The 17,779-nt window shown below is 48.0% G+C and overlaps 1 protein-coding gene across 7 annotated transcripts in view; it reads right to left on the reverse strand.

Moving 5' to 3' along the window:
• ANKS1B (ankyrin repeat and sterile alpha motif domain containing 1B) overlaps positions 1 to 17,779 on the reverse strand; it is a 694,015-nt gene that overhangs the window by 16,998 nt on the left and 659,238 nt on the right. For 6 of the 7 annotated variants that reach the window (XM_081128690.1, XM_081128688.1, XM_081128687.1 and 3 more), the window contains 3 exons: positions 12,598 to 12,609; positions 11,635 to 11,721; positions 4,132 to 4,269 (listed from right to left, as the gene is read on the reverse strand). In XM_081128690.1, the coding sequence (XP_080984816.1) occupies positions 4,132 to 4,269; positions 11,635 to 11,721; positions 12,598 to 12,609 (237 nt within the window). The remainder of the gene's footprint in view (positions 1 to 4,131; positions 4,270 to 11,634; positions 11,722 to 12,597; positions 12,610 to 17,779) is intronic. The other variant, XR_013998185.1, reaches the window with a different exon arrangement.

Below are 17,779 nucleotides of genomic sequence, written 5' to 3' on the forward strand. Positions count from 1 at the left end.
CTGGGCCGGCCCAGGCCACACTGACCATGTGCTGCACGCTGAAGATTACAGAGCTTGGGAGTTGCAAGCAGGAGAAAATGAGCATGGTTAAAAATATCAAAGACTGCAAACATATTCTTCACAGAGAAGTGAGAATTAGCAAGGGTCTAGCAGCAGTCACAGTTTTAATGCTATGAAAAAAATCCCACCAAAACGCTTTCCTGTCTTAAAACCATTGAATGAGGTCCTTCTCAGATATTTGAAATAGATCCAATACTCCCACAGAGAATGCATCAAAGTCTTTCTGATCTACCTACCTCAATTCTCTGGCTTAGGGATCTTGACTAACCCAGTGAGTAATATACTGAAGGCGAGAGTTTCCAAGTTACCTTGGTTATTATGCATGTCCCTTACCTACTGTGGCCTCTGAAGGAGGATCACTGCAGCCTTGGGATCTGGTGGCCACTGAAATACTCATTTTTGCCCCCCTCCCCCTTTTTTTTTAATTTTTAAAATTGATTTCAGAGAGAGAGAGGGATAGGGAGAGAGAGATAGAAACATCAATGATGAGAGCAAGTCATTGATCGGCTGCCTCCTGCACGCCCCCTGCTGGGGATCGAGCCTGCAACCCGGGCATGTGCCCTGATCGGCAAATGATCCGTGACCTCCTGCTTCATAGGTCAATGCTCAACCACTGAACCACGCTGGCTGGGCTCATTCTCCTCCCACCCCCTTGTAGTCCTAGCAGCAGGGAATCCCCTTCACTCATCCAAGATGAGAGAGGTGGAGAGCATCGCAGAATCCATGTCTTTAGCCCCACAACTTCTAGTCTCATAACAATCCTTCGTTTCTACCCAGTCCTACTGTTCCTCCTTCCCCCAAGTTTTCCCTGCCTGGGAGGTGGCGTCCGGGAAGCCTGTTGTCCTAGGAGGTGTGTCACGGGCCTAGCAAGTTAGACATGCGAATAGAAATCAGCTGCCACAAGAGAGCGAGTCTCGAAGGCAGAGTAGGCCTGGTGCTTATTGGTAGGGACCTACTGGCTTTTTTTCCTTGGGAACCCTAATTCCATTTTCGCTTTTGTCTTTTCATTTTCATCTACCTGTCATCTAAAACTGAAAAAAAAAAAAATCACAAGCTGAATTTAGCATAGATTTTAAGAAATGGAAAGAGGCTTAGAAATGATAAAGTATCGCATTTCCTGAGGTGTGTTCTGCAGACCACCCCCTTGCAGGGGGCTCTCCCCCAAAAGGCCACTGCAGCCTAATGAATTTGGGAAACAGCACACAGCACCCCCTCCTGGAGTCTGAGCATATTAGACTCAAAATGTCCCATAGTAAGTGAACTAGTTCAACTCATGTGAGCTTTTGTAGTGGGCTTGCGCCTCCCTTCCCAGGTCACAGGATTTCTAGGGGAAAAATGCTCTGAATTTCAAATCTAATTCTCCATAAACTGGAAGCATCCTAGACGCCATTGAATTTTCTTGATGGAACAGACGCTCATCAAAACATTTTGTGACCCCATAAAAGGTCTACAAGGTCAAAGTGGCAATAACTTTGCAATTAAAAATGTATATGTATTCATACATGTCAGCTAAAAGATTAAATGTATACTTAAGGCACCTTCTTCCCTCCTTCCTTCCTTCCCTCCTTCCTTCCCTCCTTCCTTCCTTCCCTCCTTCCTCCCTCCCTCCCTCCCTTCTTTGCTATTTGGGCAGCCCAGGGGACTGACTTGTATCAAAAGAATTTTAAGGCTTCAGGACTGGACTGAATGTTGAGCTGCCCTACATAAAGACACAAAATCCATGCTCAAAAGGGCTTTTTTTAGCGCCAGCAAAGCTTGTTGCATCTCAGAATTGCTCAAAGGCCCGGGTCAAGGCTGGTGGCCTTTGTTACTATTTCTGAAGTGAGACAAACTGCTCCCCTAGAGAGGATTAGAACGGTGGCTTTGTGGTATAAGATGAAAATCGCTTGGAGCTGATACCGGAATCCTAAGCTAGTGAATCTACTTGAAATGAAACACCTGGATGAGGCCATAGACGATGAACCCATTCTCTACTCGGTTTCCAGTGGCTCGGGGACAGCACGTTGGGCTTCAAATGAAACACTGGACTACTTTCCCCCCATATTTCATCGCAGTATTCCCATGTCACATACATATTTAGCTAAAAAAACTCAAGGGGGCAGATGGTCCACGGATATACTTTTTAGTTTGAATATAGAATAAAGTTTGGATACTCTTATGACGAAAAATTATATATTTTTAATTTAGAAAGAAATGCTGCAATACTCAAGGAAAGGCTGGACTTCATCCTGTAAAGTATCGGAATATTAATGTTGACAGTCAACAAAAACACTGTATGGAAGCAATGCACCAATATGAGGCCTGCAGGGTCAATATTTTCCATTATTTCTATTTTATTTACTTATTGCTTTCTGTTTTTTTCAGTTCTTTTACAAGGGCGGTGGGAAAACTTTGGACCATAAATACACTTCTGGCAAATCTATCTTAGGCCTTTTAGCAGGAAGAGAGGCCAGACTGTCAACTGTGATGTCAGCAGGCGAGGAGAGAGAACAGGTGGGGACGGGCTGACATGGAACACCGCGTATCTATGAGGCACTCCACATATGTTCCTTCATTTCTATCTAGAAACCTGTGAGGTATATATCCTTGGCCCTGTGTTACACACAAAGGAAATCAACTCAGGAACGTCCTACACTGTGTCTAAGACCAGGGAGCAGGGAGCTGCACTGGGATGTGAACTCTGATCCGCCCGTTCCTTCCCTGACACCAGCCCCACTGCCACAGGGAAAGGTGTCCACGCAAACCAAAACATATGTGGACAGAAGGGAATTTTGCTGTTTAAAGAGACAACTGCACTGCACGAGAATATGCTTAAGTCACCAGAAACCTCATGCTGAAATGACTTTAATCAACACTGTTGATCCCGTGTGGAGAAATGCATGCAGAGATATTCAGAGTGGCCCTGGAGGGCTTGGCTTTGCAGGCCTCGCTGTTACCACATGTCCCTTTTATGCTCTTCTCCCCATGCCTCCCAAAATAGAAGGAAGTTTTTAAAGGCACATGAACAGTCTCTCCTGTTTCCAATCCTCAAAGACGGAAAGGAATGGGCCACATGCAGGACGGTCCATGCTCTGGGCATGAGCCTGACATGCCTTAGAATGGTGCAAATTCCCCATCACCGTGGTCCATGGTCCATGCGTGTTTGCCAGAACTCAACAGACTGTTTCAAGCAGTCTTACCCATGACACCGCACTCCCAGGAATATATGACACTCAGTATCGATGTAATTATTTAATTATGTATGTTCCAAACACATTAACAGAGAAGAATTGTCAAATTAAAATGACATTTTAGAATTCTCCTGATCATAAATTATTTCATGGTTACAGCCATATCTGCTCTGTCTGCTTCAAACACAGGATGCCCAGTGCACCATAGTAGAGCTCTCCTTAATCAGCTGGTACCATCTTGAGGGTATGTGGGGGGTGTGTGTGTGTGTCTGTGTGTGTGTATTAAAGGAACGTCCTACACTGTTTTCTAGAAATCCTTTCATTGTCCAAGTTTGTAATATCCGGGCTACTTTTGAGGCTCAATCACAAATAGGACTATAAGCAGTAAAACCCCATAAGGACATCATTACAAGACCAACTTTTGCATAAGCCAACGGACCCAACCTTGATGCTCCCAATGATGTTTTGTAGATGTCTAATCTGACTGATATTCAATATAGAAAACCACAAATATTGTATGAGGCACTGAAATTTCTTTTTCTTCCAAACAAACCCAGACTACTCTGTCCTGCTATTTGGAAATGGCAACCAGAGAAGCCGACAGACACAGTGAAGGAACAAGGAGACTGGAAGACATCTCCTGTATTTCGATACCAGAGAAAGAAAGGAATTCGTCAGCTCTGAAAAGTGAGGTCGGTGGCTGAGCAGTGACATGTCTGATACTAGGTAGGAGTGGAGTCCTATAGAGAAAGCTCAGGAACACCGAGTCTGCAAAATGCCGTACACTAGGTATACCTTAATTCTTGGTGAGTGTGCCAAGTATCTTAACTGCAAGTTGGGCATTCAATATGTTCCAGGTGCATTTGGGGAAATAAACTGTCCAAAGAGGGCAGCTACTCACCACATCAAAGGCGGTAAACACGTGACAATAGTGGTGATTGGACTTCAAATCTTTTGTGATATAAGCAAACGTGGAGAGGTCTTCTGGGTCCTGGGCGGCACAGGAGATGTTACGAATTTCATGCTCAGCAATTATGTTCTGGAAGAAATGACATAAACAAATGACCATTGCCAACCAGCATATTTTGGAGCCAATGCAAAGGACCCGAGAAGCAGCTGCTTTCTCCCTTTCTAGAATGTTCTACACCAACAACATTCGAAGGGATCCAACACACTCTCTGTGGGTATATGTATGCCAGGTCTGGAAGGAATGTCTTCATTTAATTAATAACCACCTAAAATAGTCACATCCTGGAGCAGCGGTTCCCACCAGGTGCGCACAGAAGCAGTCTGGGTGGCAGACGCTTCTTTAGAGAAAGTAATTGCTAATCGTTTACTGTTCCCATTCCCCAGGTACCCCTGGAGGTAGGCAGGGGGGCCTCCCGCTGGCGGTCCAGAAAGGCCCACCTGCCACGGTCTGCAGGCCGGGAGCAACTCTGCCCCAGAGGCTGGCCTGTACCACCTTCCCGCCCCGTCTTGCTCCAGAGCAACGGCAGGTGCAGAAGGCAGCAGGCGGGTGGAAGCATCAAGGTGCTGCCTCCCTCTCTCTTTTTAAAAAAATATGTTTTCATTGATTTCAGAGAGAGGAAGGGAGAGATAGAAAACATCAATGATGAGAGAGAATCATCGGTCAGCTGCCTCCTGCACGCCCCCTGCTGGGGATTCGGGCGTGTGCACTGACCGGGAATCAAACCGTGACCTCCTGGTTCACGGGTCAACGCTCAACCACTGGGCCACGCCAGCCAGGCGAGGAGCGGTCCCTTTGGAGGGAAAGGCCTTGGATGCCTTGCGTGACGTGGGGCCCTGGGGATGATGACACTTCACTAACTGTATCCACTGTGCACAATCATAAGTGGTGCTGTGGTTGTCATCAACTTATAGGTGGAGAAATTGGGACATAAAGTGTGGAAGTGCCTTACCTAAGGCATGTGGTAGAGCTGAGACTGATATCGGGGGTTGCCTGACTGTAGAGTTCAGGCTCCTTCAATGTCTGCAGTGCCCTCCATCCCCACCCATCTGTCACTGGTTTCACGTAATCTCATTTGTTTCTCTGTAGCATTTCTTGACGCCATCTCTCTGCCAGTCCCCTCATCCTAACCTGCCTCTAAGAATAACTGGTGGGAGGTGAGCGAGGAAAAGTGTAAGTACCATTATCCTGAAGCACAAAATGACTAAGGACCACCACTGGCTGCAAACCCTGCTGGAAACTTCTTTTGATACATAGATGTATTTAAAAAGCAAAAAATTTCACATAGTGGTGCAGTCATTTTTTTTTTTTTTTTATCTTATAACATCCCATTTACGTTTTCTGCAGTTGTCATAGATCTAACACCCTCAATGCTTTAGTTACCCTAATTAGGTTTTAATTGCACAGTCTTAAATAACCTGTCAGCAATACAACGTTCCGTGTACACCCATCAATGCCTAGAGACGCGTACAAAATGTCCTTCCCTGCCAGCACCCCCAGCAAGGACTTCGTGTCCCTCACTCTACTGAGCTGTGTGGCTGGGAAGCAATTACAGAATTAACACATAAAAGAAAATTAAATTAAGACATTCTTCACCGGGGCCTGTCTGCTGACACTGCATGCAGCACTCTGTCAAATGTAACTCAAATTGAAATTGGAATCCCATAGACAAGTAACATTCTATTGCAAGGTACAGGTTCAAAACAGAAGGTCATGACCCTGTTCTGGCATTCAGATGGCACTTCATCAAGTAGAAATCTAAATCAGGAACAAGTTTTAAAATGAGTTAAACAATAATAAGATCTACAAATCTTTACAGGTATGTTAGCAGGTGCTGAGAGCTCCACCATCATTTTAATTGGGGGCTGTTAGCACCTTGGGAAGTCTGGGTGGATCCGGTCTCACTTGGAACAGAACATTGGCTCTGACTGTTAACTAGATTGGCATTTTGTGTTCTTGAGATCATTTACCAGCCTAAGGTAGGTCAACTTCTTGGGAAAGCATTACAGGGAAAATTGCCCTGTGATTTTTATGGCACTGAAATCCCTGAATCTTGCCAAATCATACGATGTCAAGCTTGACCATTTCCAATGGTGTGTGACAGCATTGTGGCCCTGGGGAAAATGTTCAAGTAGGTGAAGGGTGTCCTTGGAGAGCTCTCTTTCTTAGGGACTGCATGTCGGTGTTCCCCCCAATTCATGTCTTGAAATCTTAACCAAGGTGATGGTGTTTGGAGGTGGGGTCTTTGGGAAGTGACTGGGTCGCGAGGGTGGAGGCCTCACGAATGGGATTAGTGCCCTCCTGCTGAGCTGGCCCTCTCTCTCTCCGCCAGGTGAGGACACAGCAGGAAGGTGGCCACCTGTGAACCAGGGAATGGGTTTTCCTCAGCGCTGAATCCGCTGCCCACTGGATCCTGGACTTCCCAGCTTCTAGAACTGTGAGAAATAAATATCTATTGTTTAGCAACCCAGTCTGTGGTAATCTGTGATAGTAGCCCAAAGGGACTAAGACGTTTTCCCTATGTCTTCTCGATGGTCCCCCGATTTTCAGGAAGCCCCACTTCTCTACTCCCTAGGAGCCCAGAGCTGTCTTTTAAGTGCCCGCCCAGGCTGTCCTCTGTGCCGCTCCGCCGTCCACAACCAGCCTCCTCTCCCACTGCTGAAACTTGTATCTCTGTTCCCGTGGTCTAAACTGGAGGGAAGCAGGCTAATAAACATATTCTGTGCTCAATTAAGAATAACTGATATGTTAACCAACCTAAGTGGCACTTAAAATACGCGGCTAAGATTCATAGACACGGAGAACAGGCTGATGGACGCCAGGGGGCAGAGGAGTTGGGGGATTGGGTGACAAAGGGGGAAAGACTGAGAAGTGCAGGTTGGTAGTCACAAAAGAGTCACGGGCTGTAAAGTACAGCACAGGGAACACAGTCAATCGTATTGTCATAACCACGTGTGGTGCCAGGTTGGGACTGGAAATATCGGGCTGAACTCTTTGTAAAGTATATGATTGTCTGACCGCGACGCTGTACACCTGAAGCTAATACAAAATAATATTGAATGGAAACTGTAATTGAAAAAAAAAAAAAGCCTTTAAATGGATGTATATTGATGGCCTGTGCAGGGAGTATTTTTCATTAGAACTTGATATATCTGCGATGCCAGAATGTGGTGAGGACCTGGGACCCCACTACTGAAACCCTGACATCATCATGAGGGACAGGCTATGCACCTCAGTTTAAAGTGAACTCCTACGTCGCTCAGCCTCCGCACCTAAGCACATCTAAGGAGCCCAGAGCTTTTAAAAGGCTTAAGAGAAGGACAGGAGGGACTCACTGTGCCCCTTCTTTGGGACAGAAAATTGGGCAGCTCCCTTCAACAAGGAGAGGCTGTCTTTTCACCTGTTGCCTTTCATCATGTTGAGAAACAGCCACAGAGGGGTCTCGCTGGCAGGTGTAGAGTAGAATTTTGGGTCCAGACAATTAATAAAGAGGTTCTGAGAAGGATGTTTGATAATGAAGTGATGGAGCCCAGAAACTGGCCTCTCCCTGCTTTCCTCGCTTTGGTCTCTGACAGGTAGGGCCCCCCCAAGTAGACACAGCAGCTCCAGCCCAGGGCTAACTGGCGACACCTGCGGAGTGGGCGCTGCTAATGAGAACAGCACGCATGGCTGATGGGCCCTTAATTTGACTCCAAAAAACAACAGGCACTTGTTTAGGCAAATATTCGGAATTGATTTGTGCCTAAAAAACAGCATAAGCCAGCCCTGTTTGAAGTTGGCATTCAAAACAAGCACACAGAAACCCAACCATGGCACCGCTTCTTGTTCCTAATTGGGCCGGGTGGGAAGATGGGTGAGGGGTTGGGCCGGGAGGCCAAATGCAGCCCACCCTGGTCCAGGGGCTGGACGTGGGGACGTGTCATCTCTGGAAGACTCTGCGGCCCGGAGGACGGGCCTGTAACTGAACGGTCGCAGTCCTCGGGGCCCCGTGCCACCTCGGCCACGCTGGAGCTGCCTCTGAGCTACGGGTCTACACAAAGCTCCTGTGCTTCATCGACAACATTTTGGCACTAAGCCGATTCCAAGTCCTGTTCTCAACTCAAGATGGTTTCCCACTTCTTCCTTCTTGACCCAGGATTAGTGATTCGTTGCCTAAGTTACCAGGCAACACATTTCAGTTGACAACTAGGCATCGCTGAGCTCAGCCAGAGCCACTTGCTTCTTAGAGTAAAAGGAAAGGATCGCTTTGCGGAGGGTTCAGCTTTCACACCGTCTGATGGGGGCGCAGGGCAACGGGAGGCTGACTAACACCATCACCTGGCTGGCGGGGGCAGCGGTGGAGCAGCAGGGACAGTGTCAGGCGAGGGGGTGGCAAGTCCAGTTTCAGTCCTTCTGCAAGACCGACTGGCCGTGTCACTGCGGGCAGGGTCTCGGGCCTGGGCTCCTCTGCCTGCCCGCTGCGGGTTGAACGACCCTCTACTGTACCAGGGCAGGGTGAGAGAGCTGCGGTGGTTAGGAGAGGGCTGTTTATGAAGAAGGGAGTCCAATGAAAACATCACGTACGAATGTTCAGGGGTGACTTCTGGTTGTGCCTTATTACGGGCTCAGTGGCCACTAGCCGCTAAGGTTGCAAAGTCCCCAGTATGTCTACATGTCCCAAGTAACTTCACTCCAAACTGAAGTGCCCCCCAAGGCAACACTTCCCGGGGGAGAAATCTCCGGTACAGACCAAGAGCAGGACCCTGGAGTTTATCAACCTGCTCCTTCCCTGCTGTGGGCGTTCGAGGTGGGTCTTTGCTACAGAACAGAGTGGCGCAGGAAGGCCGCTGCAGGCCCTGCCGGCTTCCAGGTGTCAGCACAGTTCCCTCCACGCCGCAACTGGAGGGATTGGGGTCCTTCAACGGTGGGTCCTTCATGACGCCTGAAACCAGGCCTGCAGCCCTTCTCAGCCTTGCACCTGCAAACTGCACCAGGGGGGCTTCACACCATTTCTTTTCTCTACCCTTCTAAATACTGTCTGTCTACTCAGGCTTCTCACAAAGCAGCTACCAGACTGCTGCCCCCGGTCACCGGCTCTCTTCCTAGCCACTGTCAGACGGGGGTAGATCAGCTATGTTGCAGGACACTGGGATGGGGAACCCGGATAGCCAGTTGAGGTCAATGTCCCCACATTACTAAAAAATGCAAGCACATGTTGTCATCTAGTCATAAAGAGGTTGGCTCCCCCTGCCATCAACACACACACTTTGCCTACGCTCTAGATTTGAAAGTATGCTGAGGACCACCCCGGGAACTTAAAGAAGAAATGCTGGCCTTCTTTATTCAGTGACTTTAGTCACCTAAATTACCTTTTGCATATCTTTTGGTGCTTATACTTCCAAAGAGCAGTCATCTGTGAGCAGAGGTTTATCTAATTATTGGCCGTTGAAGCAGAAATGTCTCCTCAAGGCATACAGATCTAGTTCTACGATCTTGATGTGTCTATGAGCAAAATGCAACAGAGCTGACGAAGCTCGCTCTCGTTCCTCGGATCCCGGAGAGTGGGTCAGAGGGGATGCTATTCATACAGACGCATCCGGTCGTACCCCCAGCTTCCTGGGATGACAGCTTAAGGCTCCGGGAACTTTGCAGGGGAAATGCCACTTGTTTAGAAATTGTCAGAATCCAAGGCCGCTAAGGTTGTTCATCTAAGAGAGTGTCAAGCTCATACACTGAAAATACATTGCTATTCATGGTTTTCAAATGCAAATGGGGTAGAGACAGTTGCTCCAGGTTAGAAAAAAAATCCAAATGCCAAAGTCTTTCTTGAAATTTAGACACAGAGATAGCAATGGTATCACCAACGAGAGTTCCGTAAAGTTTTGAAACTTTTTAAACCAACCGACTATAATTTAAGAATAATGTAGTTTATGCACCAGTAAAAATGCTTCCAATAAATAAAAAAGCAAATCAATTGGGATTTTTCTAATTAAGTCTCCACAACTGTGATCTGACAATAGTAACTGTCACCAGCCCGCTGCAGAACTGAAGCTAACATGCCATGTAAGGCACTGACTCTAACTGTCAGCCAGCACGATCATGCTGGGTTATGAGCTTTCTGCTTGGTTTTCAGAACTGTTTCTAAAACTGGGAGGTTGTTTCCCTACGTAAATTTGGGGAGCTTGGGCATACCCGACTGCTAGTGCAGCAATCTCCTTCATTACAGAAAAAAAATCCAGAAAACTTCAAATTGGTTGACTCAGATGCTCAGGTTTAGTGTAGACACCATGGGACTTCCCCTGGTATCTGAATCTAGTTGCCCTGATCCTAAGGCACCATTAAGTTCACCTGTTTCAGGCCTCTTGGTCCCAGGGGGAGGTCTGGGTGGGCAGTCCAGAAAACAAATGGTATTCACCATCGGGGCCCACCTCATTTCCCCTCCTTCTATACATCAGTTGGAAGGTGTAGGAATAAAACACATGGACATCGGAGGGTTTTGTGAGGAGGAGCCAGTCAGCTTTGAGTTTAGGGAGAGAGAGGGTTCACACCCAGCCTTTCTCGTACTGTCATCTTTGCCAAGAAAGGAAATTTAGAGACAACCCAGCTGTCCACACTTGACCAGGGTCCCCCAAACTCTGCCCACCATGAGTACAAAGTCCCAGCAGACTCCCAGCACGGCCTGGCCTTCTTTTCTGATTGTGTCTCTTAAGAAAACAATATAGTGGAAATTCTTTTCCTTCTCAGCAGCTGAGAATTAAACGCAGTTATAAAGTACCAAAGTCGGGAGAATGTGTTCCTTGTGTGAGGTGTTCATTACATGTATCAAAAGAAAGGACATATGTATCTCTAGAGAAAGAGAAAGGCAGATGTTCTAGCCCTTCACCGGGGGACAGTTCCTTTGATGGGAGAAAGATGCCATCGCTGCATTTTCATTCTAATTATTTTTCCAGTTCTAATGCTCTCTACATCCAGTGAGTGGCCACAGTCTATTAGAGGAGGCTCCGTGGAACAGTGCAAGCAGCCTGGCCGGGCACGGCTCAGAGGCTGAGCATCGACCTGGGATCCAGGGGATCGGGGTTCGATTCCCGGTCAGGGCACATGCCCGGGTTGTGGGCTCGATCCCCAGTCAGGGGCATGCAGGAGGCAGCCCATCAATGACTCTCTCATCACTGATATTTCTATCTCCCTCCCTTTCCTTTTCTCTCTCTGAAATCAATAAAGACATATTTCAAAAAAAAGTGCACGCAGAGCGTGCGTAGCAATCCTAGGTCAATCTCCCCAAATGAAACGTGCCCTCCTGTATAATATGTGTGAGTGTGTGTGTGTGTGTGCGCGCAGTTGTGTTAGGGAGCATGGAGTTCGGGGGGTGGGGAGTGATTGAAATGCGGCATGTTGGGCATTAGATCACACGCTCAGGACCGATCTGGTATGGAAGCCACGGAGAGGTGCGGTACCCACCTTATTTGTTGCGTCAATAAATTTGACTCCTTTATACGAGACTGAAAGAATAATAGTAGGGACCTTCTTCATTTGCTCTGTGGACTTCTGAAATTAAAATTAGAAAGCGGTGAGAGCAGTCTGTGTTGCATGGCAACTGAAGCACATTATTTTTTCTCTTGAACGATTAAAATGAGCTCAATAACAACACACGCGCACACACACTCACGCAGCAGACACGCTCTAATTTAAATGCAGATCTCCCTTCTCCTGGGCTTAGCTGTGGTTGGGGCTTAGAAAGGGTCTGTCTTGCACTGGAGGCTCTAGAAAGAGCTTGCCCTGCTGCTGCGTGTGGGCGAAGGAGCACCCCTCCCCGACGCCGAAGGGAGAAAGCAACGCTGCCTCCTACTGCAATTTCAAACGGCGGTCCCTCTGCGCGCCGGGCCCTGCCAGGCTTACCTCCAAGGGCGCGTGCAGCCTTAACAAAACAGGTACCACCCCTCCCTCGTCCTAGCCACTCTGTCTTCAAGGCACAGGTATGCCTAAATACATACTTTAAAAAGGGGTTTAAAATACATCGCTGTGAATTTTTCCTGAACCTGCCCAACTCCGTGACAGTCGATGGTGTATTTACAGCGGAATCGCCGTGACCGCACAGGATAGGAAACCGCCTGGCACGCCGAGGCCGCCTGGGTGCCGCCTGTGTTTTGAGCCGCAGCGGAACGGGCAGGCCCAGGGCACCCGCCTTAGCAGCTCACGAGGCTCTGCTCCCTGAGGCCAGGCTCTCAGGCAGATGCTCACGCCGGCTTAACGCGCTCAGTCCGCAGCGTCCACGGCCTTGCGCAGCTGCGGAGACGTCCCGCGCCATTCAGCAGGTGCCCTTCCCGCTCTGTCTGACCCCTCACCCCGGCGCCGGCCGTCTGTTTACTGTTCCCGCTGTGGAGACTCCCCTCATAATCGCGTTAGACGTGCAGAGGGACCTACCTGACAGTTAGCCTGGTTGATGTTCCAGACAGGACAGGTGGGCGCGTAACAGGAAAGAAAACACATACGAAGGTGAGTGGGTGCCGTTTCAGTCACTCGCCAGCAGCACACATTCATTAGAAAGTAAACAGAATCGGCTTTACGGCTCAGCGTGGATGCAGAGAAACGTTATTTCAGAAAAGCCCAGGGCTTTACAGACCCGCCTCTCCTTTCCCCCGGCTGCTCCCTCGTCACTGTTCACTGCACCGCACGGTCACCTTCCTACCGTAGGGAGTTGGGAGGAAATATGAACTTTATTTCTTCATTTATATGTGTTTCCCAATTTTCCAATTTTAAATTCTGCCATGTGACGAGAATTAACGGCGGCCTTTAGTTGTATGGTGTGAACGACGCCGTTGACCTCGATAATGATAATTATACTGCCTCTCACGTGAGCCACCAAAAAGGTATTTCACGTCCTGATTATTTTGACACATCGTTTTGACAGTTACTACACCTGTTTCAAAGAAAGATAATGGACTTCATATTTATTAGGTGTTCCATATAGTATAGAAAAAAAGCTGCTCTTTTCAAGGGCTTTTTAACTAGTTTTTATTTATTTGATTTTTATTGTTGAAAGTATTACAGATGCCCCCGATTTCCCCCCCATTCCCCCCTCCTCCCAGCTCCTGCCCCATCCCAGGCCTTCATGACACTACGGTCTGGGTCCCTGGGTTATGCATATATGCATGTAAGTTATTTGGTTAATCGATTCCTGCCCCCCTCCCCCTTTCCCTCTGAGATCCCTCAGTCTGTTCCATGCTTCCGTGTCTCTGGACCTATTTTGTTTGTCAATTTATTTTGTTCATTAGATTCCACACTAAGTGAGATCATGTGATGTTTGTCTTTCTCTGGCTTATTTTACTTAGCATAATACTCTCCAGTTCCCTCCATGCTGTCCCAAAGGATAAAAAGACCCTTCTTTTTTAATAGCTGCATAGTTTTCCACTGTGTAAATGTCCCACAGCTTTTTTATCCACTCATCTACTGATGGGCACTTGGGCTGTTTCCAGGTCTTAGCTATAGTGAATTGCGCTGCTGTGAACATAGGGGTGCATATATTCTTTCTGACTGGTGTTTCAGGATTCTTAGGAAATATTCCTAGAAGTGGGATCACTGACTGGGTCAAATGGCAGGTCCATTTATAATTTTTTGAGGAAACTCCATACTTTTTTCCATAGCGGCTGTACCTGTCTGCATTCCCACCAGCAGTGTCCTAGGGCGCCCCTTTCTCCCAGACTCACCAGTTTTCTCTTGTGATTGCCAAAAAGAGATATTATGAAATTGGAATGTAAGGTTAGATACTTTTATCTTTTTAATGTTTTATCCAACCAACTCTTAATCATGTGCAAGATAAATCAAAGGCAAGGCTAGAAGAAATGACATGCAGTGCACTGATTTTAAGGCAATGTGGTGGGCTGAACTCTGGAAAGAGAGGACCGTGGCAGGCACACGCAGTGGTTTGGTGGACTGAACGTGTGACTGTGAAGAAGTCTTTGCAAAAAGTAACAATGGATTATAACAAAACAGTTATCTCATCTCTTGCCATGAATATATTCTCCTGAACAGATATATTTGTAACATGAAACAATATTTAGCTAACATAAGGTTAAAATAACATTTATTTAGCAATTAAGACCCCCCCCCCAAATTAAAAATTAAAACAAGAAAAACCCATTTCTCATTCATTTTAGCAGTTGAGTGGTTATATTAGGCAGCTCACTGAGCTCATTGCTGGAAAAACTCAGAGTCTACTTCAGGGGACGTCAAACAGACTTCAAACCGTGTGCCGTCTGCTGACAAGGGCTGTCTGAAGGGCTGTGTTGAGAAGGACCCTGAGCCTGTCTGGGCTCGGTGGGGAAGAGGGCTGGGGGTGATGTCCGCCCTGGGAGAGGGAGAGGCAGAGGAGCACATTCCTGGCCTGGTCTGGTACAATGAACAGCTACCATCAAAATAGCCACTAATGTGGCAGAGATATGAACAGTGTCTCCAGAGCAGGGAGAGCCTCATTTTGCGTGAGAGAGTGGGGCAAGTCTTCTTTCATTCACTCACTCATTCATTCACTCAACAAACACTAATTGCTTGCCAGGGGTGATTGAACTTGTTCTTAAAAGACAAATAGGAATTTTCCAGGTGGCAAAAGAAGACAAAAGAGGCTGCTTTAGCAGCAGAAGCAACATACGCATACACACAGTCCTGGAAATCAGAAAGAATGTGGTGGGTGTGGGCGACTGGTGGGAGATGAGGCTGGTGCAGTAGGACTGGAAGACTGTGACTTGCTCTGCTGAGCTGGGATCCACCGGCAGCTTTTAAGGAGGGAGTGACAGTCAAATCTGTGCTGCAGGGAGATAGCTCCAGTGGTTGGATGGACAGGAACAAGGAGAGGCTGAGTGCAGGGAGGCAGGAAACTGGTGCAAATCCCAACGAGAGACCCCAAGCACCGGGGAGAAGTAGAGGAGCTGGAGAACGCGCCGGGGCCATAATTCCGATCAGGAAGACTCGAGAAGATCTGCTAACTGATCCGCCAGGAGATGAGTGGGCGGGAGGATGTCACAGGTAAAAAGGTCATTTGCTGAGATAAGGAACACGGGAGGGGAGCACGCTTTTGCGTTAAATCCTGTTGATGTGCTCAGTTTGATCATCAGGTGGAGATGTCCAGGAGGAAATTAGAAATAAGAATCAGATCTGGAGCCCTGGCTGGTGGGGCTCAGTTGGGTGAGTGTCATCCCGTGTACTGAAAGGTCTCCGGTTCGAGCCCCGGCCAGGGCACATGCCCAGGTTGTTGGTTTGATCCCTGGTCAGGGTGCATGCAGGAGGCAACCCATCAAAGTTTCTCTCTCACATTGATGTTTCTCTCTCTCTCCCTTCCCCTTTCTCTAAAATTAAAAAAATTTACATATATTTTATATATATATAAAATGGATGGATTATATTAATAAATATATATATCTCAGATCTGGAAATCCATCCACATAGAGGGGGTGGCTGAGGAGATGGTAGCAGAGGGATTGGCTCAAGGAGTGAGCAAAAGGAGATCCAAGAACCACCCCTCAGGGAAAGAGAATATTTACAGGCAGGGGCAGGACGGAGAGTCAGTGAGAGACCCTGACAGATGGAAGCAGCCTGAGAGCCGGGAATCAAGAAGATTCTTTAGAAGGTGGGCACAGCGCCCAAGCCCTGAGGACTAAAAAGGCCGAAAAACCTGTGCCTAGCTCGGTGGCGGGCACACGGAGGAGCTGCCGCCTCTCCTGGGCTTCCTGGGTGAGACCTCTGGCTTTGGCAGCTGGCAAGCTTGTTGCTGGGCTGACGAAGGGCAGCTGCAGGAGAATGGAGGCGGCAGGCAAGGGGCAGGGCCCAGCGATGCCCGCGGACGGCAGTGGGTCCCGACGCGGGCCCCCGGGCCGAAGCGAAGGCACCGGCGAGGGGTTCTGTCCTGATACAAAGATTCCGTGGCGTGTGCTCAGCCAAGCTGAGCAAAGAAGAGATAAAGGGTGGCCATTTCTCTCCCTTTCGAGGTGCCAAGGTCCCTGCTTTCCCCACTGGAGGCGGCACCGGGGTGCCGATGACGCAGGCGGTGTACAGGCTCCTATGAATGACGGTGGTGGGGGTGGCCATGCATCTCTTTTTCTTTTCCTTTCCATTGACTAACATGACAGCTTTTTATTTTATTTTTATTTTTTTTAATCAGGTCAGAAAAATGCCCAGCCGGGCGTGGCTCAGCGGTTGAGTGTCGACCTAGGATCTAGGTGATCGGGGTTCGATTCCTGGTCAGGGCACATGCCCGGGTTGCGGGCTTGATCAATGACTCTCTCATCATTGATGTTTCTCTCTCTCTCTCTATCCTCCTTTCCTCTCTCTGAAATCAATAAAAGATATATTAAAAAAAAAAAAATCAGGTCAGAAATGGCCATCGGTGCTTTTACGTTACCCTTAAAGCATGTCCTGGGCGTCAAGTTTCTCCTCCGATGCAGAATCGACAGTGTGAGGACACCCTTCGGAGCGACGGCGATGCCGAGCTCCCAGCGCGGCCCTCACCAGGGTGCCTGGGGGCAAAGAGGCTGGCGGCCGGGGCAGTGCGTGCCGAGCCGCAGGGCTGGGGCTGGCGTTTATGTTCCTGGTAAGAACAGTTTGTGCCGGGTACTCAGCACAGAGAAGCAAGAGAGCGAGGTAGTCCGTGGGGAGACTGTCGCTGACCCTTCATTCTTACAACAGCCTGATCATTTCCAGGGCATTTGAGGCACAGATGGGGAGTGGATTTCCCGATGGTCTACTGCCGTCCAACTTAGAGTATATTTTTAACCTACACATGGCCACCCTGAGAATGCTTCCTAGTTGGATAACCAGTGCTGAGTCACACTACTGACTTCGCCATATAATATTTTCTTTTTTTTTTTTTTTTTTAGGATATGCTTTTATTGATCTTAGAGAGAGAGAGAAAAACATCGATGGGAGAGAGAGACACTGATCGGTTGCATCTGTACACGCCCTGACCAGGGACAGAACCTGCAACCTTTTGGTGTACAAGACGATGCTCCAACCAACTGAGCCAAGGCCATGTAATATTTTCTTTAGTCTCAAAGCTTAATTATTACATTTAGTTTCAGCCAGTAAATTAAAATAGGATCAAGCAATTATTTTTGGTAGCCCTAAGTGACTTTCAAATGATTAAAAATACACAAAACAAGCATTATTGTGGTGACTCTGTAGGCAGTGAAAGTAGGTATGTTGTAGGAGGTATGAGAGATAGAAGCTGACCACAAATCAGCCATCCAAACTCAGTTTCAATGCCACTTTCTGGGGAGAGCCTGGCCTGGCCTCCCGACTTAATGGGACGGCTCACCTCTTACTCCTGCCATTCGCCCATGACCTCTGCCCCGGGTCTCGGGGTTTTCTGTTTCCCTCACTACAGGGGAGCTCCTGGAGACGGCCTACACCTGTCTCGATTTCTCTCCCCCATAATGACTAACACATGGTCTTAGGCTGGACCCTATGAAATTGCCATTTTTATGGGTCAAAAATGGCTAAATATCAGCAATTTCATCGGGTTCAATCTACCAGCTGCTGAAATCCGTGACTGTTAAATGAATGAGCAAATGAACTCACGAATGGTAATGGGCATGACGCCGCGTTGCAAACTTCTCAG

This window comes from Miniopterus schreibersii, assembly GCF_964146895.1.
Source record: "Miniopterus schreibersii genome assembly, chromosome: 2".
NCBI lineage: Eukaryota > Metazoa > Chordata > Mammalia > Chiroptera > Miniopteridae > Miniopterus > Miniopterus schreibersii.